This window comes from Triticum dicoccoides, chromosome 5B (genome assembly GCF_002162155.2).
Source record: "Triticum dicoccoides isolate Atlit2015 ecotype Zavitan chromosome 5B, WEW_v2.0, whole genome shotgun sequence".
Classification (NCBI taxonomy): Eukaryota; Viridiplantae; Streptophyta; class Magnoliopsida; order Poales; family Poaceae; genus Triticum; species Triticum dicoccoides.
The window spans coordinates 377,559,078-377,578,093 of NC_041389.1; the positions used below are offsets into that span (position 1 = coordinate 377,559,078).

General features: G+C 50.4%; 3 protein-coding genes across 3 annotated transcripts; 1 reads left to right on the forward strand and 2 right to left on the reverse strand.

Moving 5' to 3' along the window:
• Window positions 1–779: 779 nt before the first annotated feature.
• Window positions 780–2,036, forward strand: LOC119305551. The gene is made up of 3 exons (XM_037582044.1): window positions 780–1,242; window positions 1,415–1,533; window positions 1,632–2,036. The coding sequence occupies exons 1-3, from the start codon at window positions 942–944 to the stop codon at window positions 1,812–1,814; spliced, it is 603 nt and encodes a 200-aa protein (XP_037437941.1). The 5' UTR covers window positions 780–941; the 3' UTR covers window positions 1,815–2,036.
• Window positions 2,037–4,697: 2,661 nt separating this feature from the next.
• LOC119309270 (zinc finger BED domain-containing protein DAYSLEEPER-like) lies at window positions 4,698–8,059 on the reverse strand. Its single transcript, XM_037585302.1, has 4 exons — window positions 7,942–8,059; window positions 5,256–7,376; window positions 5,113–5,179; window positions 4,698–5,024 (listed from the first exon to the last, which is right to left on the reverse strand). Exons 2-3 carry the CDS (start codon window positions 7,372–7,374, stop codon window positions 5,139–5,141), a joined length of 2,160 nt encoding a protein of 719 aa, XP_037441199.1. The 5' UTR covers window positions 7,375–7,376; window positions 7,942–8,059; the 3' UTR covers window positions 4,698–5,024; window positions 5,113–5,138.
• Window positions 8,060–9,332: 1,273 nt separating this feature from the next.
• LOC119309271 (zinc finger BED domain-containing protein RICESLEEPER 2-like) lies at window positions 9,333–12,624 on the reverse strand. Its single transcript, XM_037585303.1, has 5 exons — window positions 12,502–12,624; window positions 12,292–12,360; window positions 9,889–11,940; window positions 9,752–9,807; window positions 9,333–9,666 (listed from the first exon to the last, which is right to left on the reverse strand). Exons 2-4 carry the CDS (start codon window positions 12,356–12,358, stop codon window positions 9,791–9,793), a joined length of 2,136 nt encoding a protein of 711 aa, XP_037441200.1. The 5' UTR covers window positions 12,359–12,360; window positions 12,502–12,624; the 3' UTR covers window positions 9,333–9,666; window positions 9,752–9,790.
• Window positions 12,625–19,016: the final 6,392 nt, after the last annotated feature.

A 19,016-nucleotide genomic window follows, 5' to 3' on the forward strand; every position in this document is an offset into this window, starting at 1 on the left:
GCTGGGCGCGGCCGGCGCGGTGATGGGGCGCGGCCGACAGGGGCGGGACGCGACCGACGGGCGACGCGGCATGGCCTGTGGGCGATGGGTGCGGCCGACGGGGTTGGACGCGACCGGCGTGGCCGGCTGGGGGAAGGGGCGGCAGCGGCCGGACTGGAGGAAGGAGCTCTTTATTCTAATTTTACAGTTTGTTTTATAGTATATGTTCAGCCGCAGCTAAAATGAACCATTAAAATGCACTTTTTCCAACTCGTATCCCACTTTTTGCAGTTTGCGATTTTAATGGGTCTGCTAGAGATGCTCTAAGTGGGCTAATTTACTCCAAAAATGAGCCGAAATCGGCACCTCGGGCGACGGCTGAGAACCAGATCGCCCCAAGCTGATATTTCAGCCAACGCGTCCCAGGACGACGTTTTTTTAACCCCTGAGGACCAAACGAGTGGGGATGCTCTTATACTTCTCGAATAACATAAACGGATACGGGTGAGAACGCATGAGATGAAGAAGGCGAGGGTCTCTGGCAGGCAAACAGTTTGTTAGTAGGAGTACCTTTTTGTAGACTACTGTGTGATGTCGTTTGCAGGGCGCCTTTACCCTTACCTTCGGTGGCGAGAATGGTTTTGACAAATTCATAATAGAAATTTTGCAGTTTTTTATGTTCCAAAAGAAGACCAGTTTAGTGCAGTAGTGCTCCACGTGTCCACCATTGCCCATTTGCAGTGTGCTGAGACGAGACTAGATGAGGCCAGCCAAAACTCCCCTCCCCTCATGGCCGGCGCCTTTTCCCTTCACCACATTTAACGCCACCACTTCCCTCGAAACGGCAACTGCGTGACCTCCTGCTCTCCTCTCCTCTGCTCCTCCTCCACCACCACCTCCCTCTCCCTCCTCCCCCAGAGCTCACCAGACGCCACTAGCTCCGCCGGCACAAGCGAGGTGCGATGGGCAACTGCCAGGCGGCCGAGGCGGCGGAGGTCATCATACAGCACCCCGGCGGCAAGGTGGAGCGCCTCTACTGGCCCACCCCGGCCGCCGAGGTCATGAAGACCAACCCCGGCCACTACGTCGCGCTCGTCATCCTCCGCCTCTCCCCCGACGACAAGGCGGCCGCGGGGGACGAGGCAGCCGCGGCGGCCGCCGTCGCAGGCGCGGGCGCCGCCGCCAAGATCACCCGGGTCAAGCTCCTCAAGCCCAAGGACGTGCTTCACCTCGGCCAGGTCTACCGCCTCATCACCGCGCAAGGTTCGTGTACTGTCCTCCACTCTCCCTGCGTGACTGCGTCCGTCGACATCGAGAGCCGCCGTGCTCTTCTTCCGTGTCATCCATGGCGCGGAGCTCGTTCCTGTGCCTGGATTCCGCCGTTCGTTGCAGCAATCTGTTTCTAATCGATGCTTGTTGGTGTTGCGGTGCGCAGAGGTGACCAAGGCGCTGCGGGCGAGGAAGAACGACAAGATGCGGCGGTGCGAGGCCATCAAGCAGCAGCACGACCAGCTCCGGCGCGGCGACGGGGCGGAGCAGGGCGCCTCTGACAAGGTCAGTGCCTCTCCATTCTCCTGATGATAATCTCCTCTTCCTATCTGAAACCGCACGAAGCAGTATACTGATTCCTATACGCGCTCCTGCCTCCTCAGGACGCGAACGCGAACGCGAAGCAGCGGGGGGAGAAGGACCGGCACCGGGGCTCCGGCGGCGCGCAGCCGGCCGGGAGCGGCAGGGGCCGGCACTGGCGCCCGTCCCTGCAGAGCATCTCCGAAGCCGCGGCGGGCCAGAGCAGCAGCGCCAGCAGTAGCATCTCTGAATCCACTGCGAGCTAATCGACGGATTAACAGTCCGCTTTTCTTCTCCTTTCTTTTGTTTTTCTTAGTAGTATAAAAGTGCTTGGAGTTGGGACCTACCAGACCAGAAGAAAAAACCTGTAAAAATCAGAGTACCAGAGCAGCAGCAGCAATAGGAACGAAGCTTGTTTCATCTCTCGTGTACTGTAGTAATTATTGCCGTGGTGAAACTGTGAGTGCTTTCGATGGAGTGGCTTGCAACCTCGTAATCTCAAAGCCTCTTTTGAATTTGAAACGCCCGAATTTCCGCCAAACTCCCGCGACTTAGGTTAGTAAATCTTATTAATAAGAGCATAAAAGACTTTCATTCTAGACACTTCTCAAAAATCCAATTTCATCTTGCCTGGGTGCTGTGCCCGTTTTTAATAAAAATGGGGAGGGTGAAAACCCCTTTTGATCAATTTTTTTAATTTCGTCATTAAATAGAAACCCTTTTGGATTTTTTTTCATTGTATTGAAAGAATTTTCAAAAATCAAATGAGAAATTAATCAGAAAAAGGTTAGTTCTATAATTGAAGTTAGAGAAAATAAGTTCAAACTCTTTCAAGCAGTGTTTCTATCTGGCATGGGCGCTGCCTCCTGGCGGCGGATCTGGTTACTCCCAGATTGGATCGGGGATTGAGGCTTTGGAGATGGGATTGGCCGGTGGCCCTGCGGGATGGCGGTGGTGGTGCATCTGGTGACCAGGCTCCGCCGGTTATCTCGAGGCCTCTGGGTGGAGGTGCCGGCGGCAGCGTGTGCTCACCCTGGTGGTGGCGGCGGCCGTGCACGGGAGTTGAATTCCTTCGAACAGAGCTGGGTGAAAACTTGCTTTCGGCTACAGCCAAGGCCGGCGGTGACGACGCTATCTGCATCGTTTCCTTCTTGAAGGCATCGCCATGGAGAAGTTCAAGGCCACTCTCTGCTACCTTCGGAGGAAACCCTAGATTGGATGACAGCGGCCCTCTGGTGTCGTTCCTCCCTTGGGGGCGTCATTCTTGGAGGTACACACGTGATCGAGGGACCAGAGAATGGATTCTTTGGTGGAGCGATGCGTCGTCTCACTCATTGATGGCGGCGGGTCTCGGCGGCATGGCGCTGTGGTGACTCGGCGTTCGATGCGCGGAGATGGACTCGCGCAGGAGGGTGAAGCAGTCTGGCGTCACGGTGGCGTCGACGGCAGCTAGAACGGGCAAAGTAGATGCAGCAGTACATCTTCGAAGATGGATTGGTGGCAGGTGGCTGCGGCGGCCTCATACCCGGCAGGCGTCCTGGTTGAGGAGTGCGCCGGACCGGTGGGTGACCCATACCCGGCAGGCGTCCTGCATGGGACCTCAGGTCTTAGATGTTAGGTTTGGCTGCGAGGTCTGTTTGGTATTAGGCCTAGACTATCAGCATCCCTTCATCAATTGGATAGGAGTAGCGACAAATGTTGCCTAGACGGTGGCTTTAGTCTTACTGTTGTATCACTTTGTGAGATTTTGTGTGAATAATTAATAAAGTGGATGCATGCATCGTTCAGATGCAGAGACCGGGGTCCTGCTCCATTTCTAAAAGAAAAGGCAAGAGTTTGTCGTGAAAATAATAATGAAAATGATTCTACCAGACGAAGTCTATTTTAATGAAAACTCTAATGTTCCTGAATTTCATGGATTTTCCCAATATCGCCGATTCCCGGCAATCTCGATGGAACGCCGAAATTTCGGCTGTTGGTCTGCGGCATTGCAAGTTGTACATGAGCGGCTGTTTGTTTTACCATGCACGGCACGTCGTTTGCAAAAATCAGCAGATTTCCATGTGTATTGGCAACCTGCTGGAATCAAACCGTACCACTAGTTGTCACTGATGGCGACAAAGCTGCATTGATCAACCGCAAGATCGAGGCTCCAGATGAAACTCAAGCCCGTTTTGAATTTTCAGGAAGATGGCACATGCGTTTCCAGTGTTCCAGAGCGTAAAAAACTCGGCAGCCGAGGACAACAGCGGCACCACTGCTGGTGATTCTGCACTGTTTAGTTTATCTGCTACATATGCTAACTATAACTAAGCTCGGCCAGTGACAGTCGTCCAGTCCACTTGGATAGAGCCCAGGCCGAGGGCGATGCCATTGCCACTTGCCATGCCGGACAGGCGCCGCCCAACGATGCCCGCCAGTCGAGCTCCAGCGGGGCTCCCGTCGGGCAGAGGCCACCGTCGCACGTGTGGCTCCGCGCATCGGCGCTGCTCCGGCCGCTCACCGCTCGGGATCCGGTCTCGCATGCTGTCCTGCACGCCGCACAAGGGTCAGTCAGGGTCAGGGTCAGTCTCTGCATTTGGAACAACTGAAACTGAAGCTGAGCTGAGCTAATAAAGAACTGGTGCTGATTGTACTGAGATCCGGATTCACAGGCCACGGCCAGTGCAGCAGGCCAGTGATCGCGCTTAGTTTTAGCCCCGGAGGCCAATCCCGACCTCTGAAAATAGTATTTCAGACATGTTATCTAGTATACGGTTACCAGGACATTTGTGCCAGTCGCGCGTCGCGGTTCGGTTAGAGCCCGAGCCACGACGCATGAAGATATCTGTTATCCAGCTGGTAACTTCTGTGCGTGTCTGGTCCCTTGAGATGTTCCAGATCCAGATCTTACAGTTGCGTGCATTGGGTATTTGGGTGGGAGGATTAATTGGCGATCTGGCTAGAACTGTGATCCCATGCATCCTGGCTCATGATTAAGTGAAGTGGCGAAAGCCTGATTAGCTGCGGCGTGCGTTGCTCAAAAAGGTCGGTCGAGGTGGTGGTGTATCATTGTTGAGACAAAAGCCTCCTCTTTTTTGACCAACAAATCAATCAAACCCGTGCCAGAAATTGCGAAAAAAAAGGAGCACCAGAAGAGGACTCAAGGGTAGAGGAATGTGCTGCAAGCACTAGAAGAGAGTAGTATATATAGTTGGGCATATGAACATCATGATCAGGTATCATTGGATGAGATGTTGACAAAATATCTGAAAACTAGAAGTGGAAATTACTGACAAGCTCCCCGGTCCACGACACATACGTACAAAAGCGCCATTACACCTCCACCATCATCACTAAATGTCTAAAACTACTCATAATCATAGCTGCTAAGTGATACCAGCATGCATTCACTAAAACCGTCTGAACAAATGTCGCCCTTCGCACATTTCTCGTCTTTAAATCCAGCGTCTCCTTCCAAAAAGATAAAAAGGATCCTGCATCAGAAAGGTAACTGTTGAGCCATAGCTTAGTACTACTAGTTCAGAATCGGATTGCCATGTATAAATTTGAAAAGGGTCTTACATGGAAGATTAAGAAGGCCCAAGTACTCAGTCGGAAAGATCATTGGCTGAGGCCTTGCTTGCAGAACCTAGGGTTGCACAATGTATGGTTAATACGAGAATGTGACAGGATATCGATGAGAAAAGCGAGAGAGTGGAACGTACGGTCTGGTCCGAGCCAATTTTGAGTACAGACAAGCTGCTCAACCCAGTGCTTATGACCTGACTCGCAAATTGCAAGTCCAGCAGTCCTTGTTGCTACCTCGTAGTCGCATCTGTACGGCATAGCCAATATATCACGTGCCATTCGAGCAATTGTAGGATAGGTCAGGTTATGTTCCTTCCACCACTGAAGAACACTCGTCTGGCCTCTACAGTAGCTTGGCTCATGCAAGTACTGGTCAAGTTCTATCATCGGCCGTCCTTTATTACATTTGTCTCCATAATCGCCACAGCATGCAAATGGTGCATCATCTTCATTCATACCATCTTCAGTGATAACAGTTTCCTTGCTAGTTTTAGACCCAGAAGTGCAGCTGGCGTCTTCCACCTGACCAGAATATTCATAGAAGAGACTTAGCAATGTATCATGGACATCCTTTTTATAGCCATCTTTGTCATTTTTACAGAGGTAACCGCTCCTAGACTTGATGTGTTTCAGGCCGTATGAAGGATCCATGGCTATAGTCATACATAAATGTAAGCAACAGAGTTTCCAATATTGCTTGAACTTCTGCTGCATCTTCTTTAGCATATTGGAAAATGATCCATCCGCATCGCTCTTAACTCCGCGGCGCAAATCACGCTTCACATCCCTAATTGCATCAAATAAGTGGACTGGACCACGAAGACTCTGACTTGTGTCCATGTACTGATGAAACTCTTCCAAGGTCTCACACATCTTACGCGCTTCGCCCCAGTCTTCCTGAGATGGTGCGTATTTGTAGTTGGGATACCGCACTGCAGACGACTTAGGACCCATCATAGGTTTAGAACAGTTCGCTGATTTCTCCATGATTTTTTCAAGTTCATCCAGCCCCACCTGAATAACCTGATCAAGTAAATGAGTTCCACGACGCACCACAAACAGGCTCTGGTTTGCAAAGGTTGAGTTATCTTTCATGAGCTGTGCTTTGACACTTGAAGCCACTGAATCATCAATAAATGCATCATCCAGTACAATGCTAAAAACTTTTCCACAAAGACCCCAATCTCGGATAGCCAGCAATATGGCTTCACCCAGTTCTTCTGCATTGCAGATAGTATCCATGGCACGAAATGTGACGATCTTTTGTTGCCTCTCCCATTCATCATCAATGTAATGAACACTCAAGCACAAGAATGCCGAGAGTGGATCATAGTGCCAAACGTAAACACTCAAGCATACCCGACTGCGAAGGGCTGCAAACTTCTCCTTCAGCTTGGCCTTTTCACTGTCGAACAAATCCAAAAATGTAGATATCAAGTCAGCATAGGATGGCATCTTGACCACAGGATTCAAGAAATCCACAGACTTCCTGAGTCCTCCATGGTCCATCATCGAGGGCAGGTAACCGTGCAAGGCCAATTTCCTAACAAGCTCGCCATGGGATCCGTCCTGACCAACATCCTGATTCTTCTGTTTCGTGGCTGTAGGAATGGCCTTGTGTTCAGGCAATGCAAGTTCCTCATGGGACTGATTCTTTACATTCTTGTTGATGGGATTGTCAGGGAAGGCATCATTCTCCTGCTCAGCTGTAGCTAGTTCGTCATGAGACCCATTTTGATCAACTTGTTGACTCTTTGTTTTCGTGTCGGTGGGAACATCAGGCAAGGAAAGATCATTCTGCCCAGGCGATCCAAGTTCCTCGTGAGACCCATTGTGATTACCCTCTTGGCTCATCCGATTAGTGTCACTGCGAAGCAAAACAAGATCCTTCTTCTCAGGCCTTGCATCTGCTGTGCCCAAGCATTTCTTCTGGCTGGTGGGAAAGAACGATAACTTCTTCTGTGTCGGATCAGAGCCAGCTGATGCTGTACTCTTCCGTTGCATTGGCCTCTTCTGGGCCCGGGGGCCGCACATGGCTTGGTGCTTAAGCAGGTTGCTAGTGCCATTTGTGCTGTTGCTATTGAAGACCAGGTGGCAATGCATGCACTCAGCCTTCGCGACCTTCCCGCCAACGTAGATTGGTGTGAAATCTTCCCACGCCTTCGATCGGAGCCTTTTCGGGTTTGCACGGGAGAGGCTGCCATTGTTGTGCTCTTGTGCCACCATGTTTTTGCCACCGTCAACTTCCTGTTCCATGCCTAGGCATAAAAAAAGGCAGGACCAGTAAAAATGTAGCCATTTGAAGAAAAAAAGTGTGTGTTAATATTTCAGCATTTCCTTATAAGTTTGAACAAGTTCTCTGTGGAACTTTAAGTAAACAAATTAGCAAATGGTCGATTCCTGTAAAAATGGATCGAGAGACCGAATTGGGAGTTAGAGGAGTAACAGCTAGAAGAACAATGGGAGCGCAACAGAAAATACCGATACCATTCAAATCGATCAAATGGAATATCGTTGCAGCTTCTGATTAATGGTTCTGATGCCATTCAAACTACATAGATTATAGATTGGTATGGGAGATGGTACCATTTTTCACCCCCATCCCCTCCCTGCCGAGCCATATGCGAGAATCACATTACTGATCCATACGTACACAGTTAGGGAGATGCAATTTTATCCGTCGCAAGTTGACCAATCAGATCTGACGCACATATCAAACGAACAGGAAAGTGCAAAATCCACCAAGAAAACCAGTCATGAGTGACAGGCTGACAGCACTATCTACGGAGAAGAAACGGAGCAAGAATTCCAGAAGGCGCATACCGTTGGCCCGGAGGCGGCAGGTCAGAGTAGAGCTGGATTGCGATCGCTGCCGTGTTTCTTCTGCGCCCTCGGGGAGGGTGAGACCAAGAGGGGATTGAGATTTTTGTTGCCTTCTTTCTTTTACCTCGGCGGCGGAAGAGAGGGGGCCGTGGAGGGAGAAGTGAAAAAGGAGAGAGCCTTTCGCGCCGCTTTTCCGCGCGCAATCGCTGCGCCTCCTGCCTTATGGGCTACTGGGCTTGCTATGTAGACAGGCCATACCCTAAAAGACAGGACGTTTCGGCCTAATGGATGGATTTGTTTCTAACTGCACACAGTTTCTGTCCTATCAAAAAAATGCACACAAGTTCAAAATAAAAATGCACACGTTTTGTTTTTGTGTATGAGGATGATCCGAAAGTACAAATCACTCCAAACATAATAAAAAAATTCATCGAAGCCCCTGAACTACCAAACGACCACTACCACCGCCGAAACAAGCCACCGGCTTGACCTGCCGATGACAGCTTGCACACGAATTTTGATCCAAAGACTGCAAACGGGCTCTACTTTCATAATTTTGGATTCCATCATTCCAAATAAACATTTTATTTTGCGCAAAAAAAACATTTTATTTTGTGGATAAACATAAATATTTTTTAGTATAATTGTGAAATGTATGACACTATGTGTGCACTAAATATATGTTTACGGAGTATTAATACCGTTGTGAAAGCAGTCGAATCGACCGTCAGCCAATAATTATACCTGGCCAAACCTCGGGCCGGGCCTAGCCAAGCCCGAGGCAAAAAACCCAGGCCCAGGCCCGGCCCGGCCATCGGGCCTGGTTTTTAGGCCCGAGCCCGGCCCTAACATGTAAAAGCCCGACGGGCCTTGGGCCACGGGCTGGGCCCCTTCAGGAAATTGCAAAATCGACGGATCCGACCATCAGGCTCAAAATCTAGGCCCGAGCCCGGCCCGGGAGCAGCGTCGGGTCGGGCCAGGCTTCCCATGGCCAGGACTACCAATAATGGTGATTAAACGGAACCGAGATACACCTACACACGCAAAATCGATGGACGCATGACATTTTGGGAACAAACGCTAATGCCATTGCTCACAATCTCATCGCTTCACTTGCAAGCAGTGTAAATGAATTTTTAGTGACATTTCTTTGTTTGGCCATGCATCTGATTCTTATTGACGCCTTGTTGAGACAACCGTAAGCAAATTCATAGTTGATTTATTATTGTTGTTGCTGTTAAAAGAAAAGAAACCAATGAATTTCGCAAACTACAGGCAGTCCCTATGGACCACGCTTTGGACAGCCTCGGATGAGAAATTTATAAACAGAAATCTTAGAAAGACAGGAAAGAGGATTCTAGTCGTAGAAGTGGCATAAATCAGATTAGCAGCGTGCTGAAAGGCTGAGTGCATCACATTGTTCAGAAGTCTGAACCTTTGAACCGACAAATCAAGCTGGTCCAGGAAAAACGTAAAATTTTCACGCGAGGTACTAGCAAAATTATAAGTAATATCTGGACATAATTTTCAGGTGTATCTGAAGCTAGAAGTAGGAATTACTGACAGACTCCTCACCAAGCATAGACACAAAAGCCTCGCTACACCTCACTAGTAACTGAGAAGCTACTGTGCTGTTAACTACATCTTGACAAATCAGCTTAGCATACTGCCTCCAAAACTGTCAAAAAGGAACTCCCTGTCTGCGCAATATCTCGTATTTGAATCCTGCATCAGAAAGGTAACCAATCAGCAGTCACTCGTCGAAAAGGATAGGATTAAAGTGGGTGGACTAGGAAGCAAAGCAGCTTACATGGGACATCCTGAAGGTTGAAATATTCACTTGAAAATATCACTCGCTCGAGGAACCTATGATGACATGAGAACTACGATTAGCACAAGACAGCTTTAATGGGATAAAAAAGAGAAAACCAAGGGTATGGACCATACCATCTGATCTGAGCCAGTCCTGAACACACACAACCTCTTCACGCCACAGGCTACTAGACTCGCAAATTGTGCGCCTCGCAGTCTTTATTGCTACGCTGCAGTCTACACTGAGTGGCACGGCCAATATATCACGTGCCATCCGAGCAATTGTAGGATAGGTCAGGTTGTGTTCCTTCCACCATTGGAGAACACTGGACTCATCTGCAGAGAGACCTGGCTCCTGCATGTACTGATCAAGTTCTATCATCGGTCGCTCACTGTATGGATATTCGGCGGCTTGGTAATAGTCCATCAGTGTATCACGTCCCTCCCCAAGAGTTCTTTTTCTAGTTTTAGATCCAGACGTGCAGCTAGTGTCTTCCACCTGATCAGAATATTCACAGAAGAGGTTGAGCAATATGGCATGCACTTCTTCAATATAATCTTCTATATCATCTTCAAAACTCCGCTTCTCCAGATGATAATTGCCTGCATCAGACCGGAGACGGGACTTGATGCGTTTCAAACGGTATGAAGGATCCATGATCATAGGCATACATATATTTAAGCAACAGAGTTTCCACTGCTCCTTAGACTTTTCTTGCATCTTCTCCAGCTCTTTGGAAATTTTACTATCTCCCCAGATATAGGAATCAGCATCACGATGCAAAAGTTTCTTAACATCCCACACCTTGTCAAACAGGTCAGCTGGATTGCAACAATTGTGTATTTCATCCATGTGTCGTTGCAAATCTTCCATGACCTTACAAATCTTCTTTGCACTTTTCCAGCCTCCTGGTGACGGTGCATATCTGTGGTTCGGATAATGTACTACCGGAGGAATGTGGCCCTTTGTATACTTAGAACACTTTGTTGACTTCTGCGTGACTTTCTCAAGTTCATCCTTCCCAACCTGTATGACATGTTTAACTAGATGAGTTGCATACCTTATCACAAACAAGCTCTGATTTACAGATGTAGACACACTCCGATTAGCCGAGAGAAGGTTCCATTTTTCGAGACGAGCTTTGACATCTGAAGTAACTGAATCATCCAGAAATGCATCGTCCAGTATAATGCTGAAAACCTTGTCACGAAGACCCCAATCGTCAATAGCATACAATATAGACTGGCTCAATTCCTCTCCACTGCAGGAAGGATCGACGGCACGAAATTTGATGATATTTTTCTGCTTCTCCCATTGACCATCAATGTAATGAACACTCAGGCATAAGAACGCTGAGAGCAAATCGTAGTGCCACACATAAGCACTCAAGCAAACCCGACTGCCCAAAGCGGCAAGCTTCTCCTTCAGGTTGGTCTTTTCTTTGTCAAACAGTTCCTTAAAGTACCTGCACATGACATATTCATCTGGCATCTTGACCATAGGATTCAAGCAAGCAACAAACTTGCTAAACCTATCATGGGCTCTTATAAATGGTGACTGCCCGTGCGCAGCAAATATCCTGACAAGTTCTTTGTGTGGCTCACCCTGATCAACCTCTGGATTCTTCCGATTCATGTTAGTGAGAATGTCCTGCTCAGGCACTGCAAGTTTTGCTCCCAACTGATTCTTCTGCTCGCGTCCTGCAAGTTCCTCATGAGATGAATTCTGATGAACCTCCTGATTCATGTCATTGGGAATGTCAAGCAAAGCAAGACCCTTCTTCTGAAGCATTGCATCGGCTGTGCTCAAGCATTTCTTCTGGCTGGCGAGGGAGAATGGGAGCTTCTTCTGTGTCAAACCAGGGCTAGCTGCAACGGTGCTCTTCTGGGTAGATGGCAACATTTGAAGCTTGTCTTGCATTGGCCTTTTATGGGCCCTAGCGCTGCACTTGGCCTGGTGCTTTAGCAGGTTGCTAGTGCCACTGGAGCCGACGTTGTAAACCTTCTGGCAGTGCATGCATTCAGCCTTTGCAAGCTTAGTTCCGACGAAAATGGGCATGAAATCGTCCCACCCTTTCGACTGGAGCCTTTTCGTGTTTCTGCCTGAAAACGATGGGCTAGGGGCGCTGCCGGTGCTTTCCTCTTGTTCTACCATGTCATTAGCACTGTCTACTTCATCTTCCATGCCTAGATATCAAAACATGCAGCCATTTGAGTAAATTGTGTATATTGACAGCTGAACATTTCCTGATGAAATCGAGTAAATTCTTTACAGATAATAATTGAACACATTTGAGCAAATGACCAAATATCGAACAGGCCAAATTGGACCCCGAAGACTAAAACTGGATCTCAACATCGTACATTTTATTTATACTAAGATCAGTGAGCAAACGAGACAAGTAGCACTTGGAAGGCTAGAGGTAGGGTAGAGTATGTACAAGTATGTCAGGGCGGCCAACAGTCCCATCCAGATGGATTGAAGGAAACGACATTGCATCGCAGGAACATATTGCAAGAACGAGATAAGAATCGTACCCGTCAGTATTTCCACCTCTTCCTTGCTACTGGGACTGGGATTGGGGCCATCACGTTCTTGGTCCATACCTACACACATTTGTCCCAACCAGCCAAGAACATGGTGAGACGAATCAGCCACTGGCTAGGAGCAAAATCACCAAGAAAAAAAAAAGTCATGCGTACAAGATTAGAGAGGGGGGTCTAGGATTCAGGAAAGCACATACTAACCCTCACAGGTATCAATTGCAATGGATCAGTGAGGCGCGGTGCGACCAAGATTTCTCGCCGGCCCCTTTCTCCGTGGCGGGGAGGAGGGAGGACCGTAGGAGAGAGAGACAGAGGAAAGAGGAGGGGACGGAATGGAGGGAAAGAGCGAACACAGGAAAACACTTTGGCGCCGCTTTTCCTCCTCGTTGCCGCCTCTCACACACGGCACAACATTTTGTCCCCGCGGAATAGCGGATGGGCTAAGCAAAGTATAAGGCACTAAATGTTCCGCCCACGTCCGTTTGAAAATAAACACACAGAAAACATGGTCCAAAATTTTCGATCCATTCCCGACCTAAACATCAACCCCTATTACGTGTTCTGACCAGTTGGCCCCACCACCGGCGACCATGACTCCTCCTGTTGGACTGGAACGGCCGTGACGACCAGCTGGCCGCAACAGCTGCTTCCCGGCCATGTCTGGGACACCACAGACGTGGTTAAGAGGAGGTCGAGCCCTCTTGCGTGTGGTGACGAACAAGTATTGTGTATTGGCGGCGGCTTCTCTTCCTTGATCCCCTTCTCCCCCTCGGGAACCCTAGCTACCAATTGAATAATTATATCCCATTCAATATTCGAGAGATAAATTCCTAGCGAGAGCGTAACAAGTGGTATCAGAGCCGTTCCGATCCACCAATTTTTTTCTCTATCTCCGAATCTAGTCGGGTGTTTCCCCTCCATCATCAAAACCCCGCGCAGCAAGGACGAGCACGCCAAGGCGCTGACGAACCTGACCACGGCCATCGCTGCGCTGACGGCCAAGATCAACGACATCCACCCTGTGGTGCTCGATCTCTAGAGCTGGAAGCCCTCCATCGAGCGATCCATGGACGAGTTGCGACAGGAGGCCAACAACATCCATACCCAGATCAACGACAAGGCCCCGTCGGTGGACAAGGCGAAGGAGACAACGACTGCACATGTTCGTCTTACTGATCTGCCTGCTCTACTTCCTCTGTTGGCAGACATGTCGTGCCCACATCAAGGCAACCTACCTCAGGCCAGGGGTGACGAAGGTTACTGGTCGCATGGCCACGGCGTTGCAGTAGATCTTCGGGGGAAACCGTTGGGGGAGATCCACACCCCACGATTGCATCTGGCCACTGGTACGTTTGATTCCTTCCATGCTGGGGAGCACTCGTTCTCAGGTGACCAAGAATATCACCGTTTTCCACCATCATCGCGGTTCGATTTTTCTCTGTTTGATGGAACTAACCCAAAGGCTTGGCGCCTCAAATGCGAAGCCTACTTCCGGGTGTGCACTCTTAGTCCTGATACATGGGTTTGTTGTGTTGCCATGTACTTCACAGAGGGAGCCCTAACATGGCTTCAATCCTCTCAAGCTCACGTACATTACCTAGATTTGGGAGAGTTTGCCACCGCCATTTGCACCCAGTTTGGTCGGGAGAAATTCCAAAATCTTCTTCGCCAGTTCAATAGGCTTAAGCAAACAGGGACGACAGCTGAATATGCACAACTCATGCACCAACTCCTAGCTCATCACACATCTTGGGATCCTGCATTCTTTGTTACTCAATTCATGGATGTTTTGCAATGCGACATCCGCGCAACCGTCGTTTTACATCGTCCCCAAACCTTGGATACTGATGTGGATCTCGCGTGTTTGCAGGAAGAGGTGGTGGAGACATTCAGGCGTGAGGACAGGAGGCACTCCTTTCCGCCCCTACTGTCGATGAGTGGACACGCGGTACCCACATGGCCCTTCCTCTGCCATTGCCGCCATCAAGATCAGGCGTGCCCTAGCCTAACGTGTGCCAAGAGGACAACCGCGCAAACGACAACAACCGGCCAACCACGAATAACGACAAGCTAGCTGCTCTTCGCGCATATCGACGCAGCAAGGGCTTATGCTTCACTTGTGGTGAATGGTAGGGACGCGATCACCGATGCGCGTTGTCGGTGCAACAAACCCCAGGTGTGTTGCCCTGACTATACACAGGCACAAGGGCAAGCTTACAACATCCAAGACAATACCAAGCAGAAGAAATAGCTCTTTGAGAAATCAAAGGGCAGATTAAGAAGACCAAGTCAAGCCAAATGAGAAAAATACCACTAAGGAAAAAGCTCCCTCGTCGGGCAGGCGAGCATGGCAAGGTCGAAGTTACCCCGAAGACAACCTCAAGAATCCCCCGGCAAGCTTGTCAAGCCCCCAAGTGACTGAGTGGCTATTATTTGACACATGGCAGCCACTTCTAAAGGAAATCACCTCCAAAATGACACCCATCCAGAGACATGTCAAGCAGATAGGCGAGAAGGTGGCCGAACGACCCGGCAAGGCTTGTCGGGCACACCACGATGTGACACTAAGCGGCGCATTTAATGCGCTCTGCCCTGTCTGCAGAGTTAGGTATGATAGCATTTTTTACTATCTAGTCAGTACACAATGACTGATTTGCCATTGTGGTGACCCCTTAATCTATAAAAGGAGGGCCATGGCAACCTTGGAAAGGATTTGGACCTTTGTACACCCATACACGCATAGATGCTCTCGTCCCAAGGAAACCCTGTCGGGCTAGAGCGATGCGTCTCCACCACGGTCCTCTCATCTATCCACCAAACCAGGAGTAGGGTTTTACGCCTCGCGGTGGCCCGAACCTGGGTAAAATTGCATGTGTGATCGCTGTTGCGCTGCCCCTGCACCCTCCGCTCTTTATGCAATGCATTCCTTCCCCCCGCCAAACCACAAGTGGTTGATGGCCCCATAGGTGGCCGTGGTTTCCCACGACATCTTTGGCGCGCCAGGTAGGGGGAGCGCTTGTGCGAACCCGAGAGTGTACGCAGCGCGTCATCTTCATCATCGTTTTCTTCATCGATGGCTTCATCATCCATGGCGCCCAAGAAGAAGACCGGCGCTGCAGCTCCCCCGTCCACCTCGAACGCCCCTCCGCACACGGTCGTCGAGGTCATGGGGGCTTCGGGGATGCACGAGGACATGGACGCTGTGGGGGATGGGGCGGGCGTAGGCGGCGGCGTCACCACCTCCCCTGCGTCTGAAATGGGAGCAGGAGGCACCAGAGAGGGATAGCGCCAACAACATCCCAACAGCCACGCCCCACAAGGTACGGGTGGAGAAATCATTCCATCGCTGCCTCTCCGTCCCGTTGAGGGGCGTAGCCGCACCGATGGCGCTCATTCTGGGGCAAACCGCCGCAACGCTCTGGCTGCCCCCGCTGTGGGTGCGGCCATAGGGCACGCGCCACCCCAGAGCAAGCTGGCAAAGATAATGCACCGGACAGGGTCGACAATCCCCGCGCGCATCCTCCTCGTCGCCACGCTGCGTTGGCGACCGGCTCAAGGCGGCGAGAGCATGGTGCCATCACTACTGGCACCATCAGAAGCCGAGCAATGTCACAATCTGCGTCGCCGTCCATGCCAAACACTGCTTTGGAGGCTATGGCGCGGGCCCAACTCCTATTGAGATTCCCACTGGCGGCCGATCAAATGGATGAATGGAGAGCTACCATTTAGAGTTTGATTGGTTTCGACGAGGTGGGAGGACCACAGCTGGTAGGCCCGCCATGGCCTCCATAGGCGGCAACGACGGCCCGGGCTGCTGGCCGTACCGAAGGGGGTACCCCCATGGTGCAGTCCCCTTCGCGGCAGCCAGCGCAGGGGCCACAGCTAGAGCCACACAACCAAGAACCCGACGACGTATCGATGGCTTCATCCGACCCTCGAGTGCATCGAGACCAGCGGCGAGCCTAGAAGACATGCGGAGGGAAGACGCGCGCGTCACCATCGAGCCATGCCGAAAAACATGTCGCCAGTCTGATAGGTGCAATGGCCCCGATGTCGACGAACCCACACCCGGTGAGAGCGGGTACCTGCCTTTCGAAGTTGGGTGCCCCGCCTTCACTCGTGAATTGTGGCAAGTTCGTTGGCCATCCTCCCGCATGTTCAAGCCAGAGATACCAGAGAAGTACAATGAGAGATTGAACCCGTCAGAGTTTCTGAGCATCTACACCATCGCTGTTCAGGCAGATGGGGGAAGAGATGAGAAGGTATTCGCCAACTACTTCCCTTTGGCACTTAAACCAAATGTGAGATCTTGGCTGATGCACCTGCCAAAGAACTCCATCTTAACCTGGGCTGGTCTATGCCATGAGTTTGTTGGTGCCTTCACGGGTGGACATCAAGAACCTGGACGGCCCAGCGACTTGCAGCTCCTCCCGCAGAAGGAAGGAGAAAGTCTGCGGAAGTACATGCAAAGGTTCAGTCGAGTGCACAGGAACATTCCAGACATCCACCCGACATCGGTGATAGCTACGTTCCAGTCCAACATACGCAACCGCATGATACGTTCCAAAATGAACGTGCGGTTGCCCAAGACTGTGAATGAGCTGTACACCCTGGTGGACAAGTGTGCCCGTGTAGAAGAGGGGAGGCGGCTCCCCGATGAAGAGGATGGCGCCGATGTTGGCTCAAAGGAGGACGACGACGACACCACCAATCAGAAGAAAAACGGAAAGAAGCGCAAAGACAAAGCAGTGATGATAGTTGAAGGATCAAGCGCACCTAGTACCGGCAAGAAGGCCAAGACCGAGGACCTCGGCAAAGAAGCTGCCGCGTGCGCTGATTGCCAGGAAGTCACGGTTGTCGAGAAGGCTGGGAAGGGTGATTGGCAGTACTGCAAGATCCATCAGACCAAGGGCCACGATCTTCAGGAGTGTCATCAGGTTGAGCAACTCGTCAAAAAGTAGAGGGCTGAGTATGATAAGCGTGATAAGGAGAAAGGTCAAGATGGTGCTGGCAAGAAAGGCCGAGGCGGTAGAGCAAACCGCCCTGGCAAGGCTCCTTGGTATCAAGGGAAAGCCACCGAAGGTCGTGACAAGAAGGATTGTGATGGTGAGAGTGATGAATGGGATGAAGAGGAAACCAACGAGCAGGAGTTCCATAAAGCCACTGACGCCTTGTGCATTGACGGGGGTGCATCTTTGCACTCCTCTCACCGCCAACTTAAACTGTGGGCGTGTGAAGTCAATGCCGTGGAGCTAGCGGCAGATTCTCGGAAGTTGCACAAGTGGTCTCGCACGCCCATCATCTTTGATGAAGAGGATCACCCTGACCGCACCACTATGGTAGGGTGCTTGCCGTTGTTGGTCTCACCAACAATCCGCAACCTCAAAGTCACAAAGATTTTGGTTGACGGCAGGGCCAGGTTGAATCTGATTTCTCCAAAGGTCATCAGCAAGCTCCAAATAGAAGATGAAGAACTCAAGGTTACTCGTATGTTCCAAGGGATCAACCCCGGCAGGAGATGTCCTAAGGGAAAGATCACGCTGCCGGTGACATTCGGAGGGGAGTTAAACTACCAGACCGAGAAGATCGTATTTGATGTAGTTGACCTCCCCCTGCCGTACAATGGAATCCTTGGATGCCCAACACTGGCCAAAATCATGGTGGCACCCGCTATGCCTACAATACTCTAAAGATGCCAGGGCCGGTAGGCATCATTTCCATTCCATTAGACCAGAAGGAGGCAATCATTTGCATGGACAAGATGTATCGGGAGGTAGTCACTGCAGAAGCTGCGGAAGCTACTACTCCCGCCAAGGAAAGCAAGAGACAAAAGAAAGCTAACAAGGGCTCCAGTGAGGAATCCGGGAAGCGCACCTCTTTGGAGTGCGCTACGCCTGTTGATGACTTGTCGGAGAGTTCCAATAGTAAGAGATCCAAAGCTGTTGCACCTGCTGTGAAGAATGTCCTGGCAGGGCTGGCTGGCGCTGATGGTACCTTTACTATCAGTGCCACCCTCGACGACAAATAGTAAAGTGCTCTTGTGTTTGCATGGCAACCATCTGACATCTCCAGTGTTCCTAGGGAGGTAATCGAGTACCACCTTGTTGTCTGCCCACATGCCCGGCTTGTCAAGCAGAAGGTACGGAAGCAAGCTTTGGAGCGACAATAGTTTATTGCTGAAGATATCAAGAAACTTGAAGCGGCTAGTTTGGTTAGAGGAGTGTTGCACCCAACATGGTTAGAAAATTCAGTGGTGGTGCGCAAGGCGAATTGGAAATGGAGACTCTGCATAGATTTCACAGATCTAAGCAAGGCATGCCCGGAGGACCCATTCCCCTTGCCGCATCGACCAGATTGTGAATTCCACCTCTGGATGTGACCTGCTTTCCTTTCTGGATGCCTACTCCGGATACCACCAGATCTTCATGTCCAAGGAATACAAAGAGAAGACCGTGTTCATAACCCCATGTGGCACATACTGCTTCGTACGGATGCCCTTCGGGTTGAAGAGCGCTGGATCCACTTTTGCAAGAGCAGTACAAATTGGCTTTGAGTCCCAGCTGCACAAAAACATTAAAGCCTACATGGATGATATAGTCATTAAGACCAAGGACAAAATGACTCTCATTCGGGATTTGGAAGAGACCTTTGCAAATCTGCGTAGGATCAACTTGAAGCTGAACCCGGAAAAGTGTGTCTTTGGTGTTCCTTCTGGC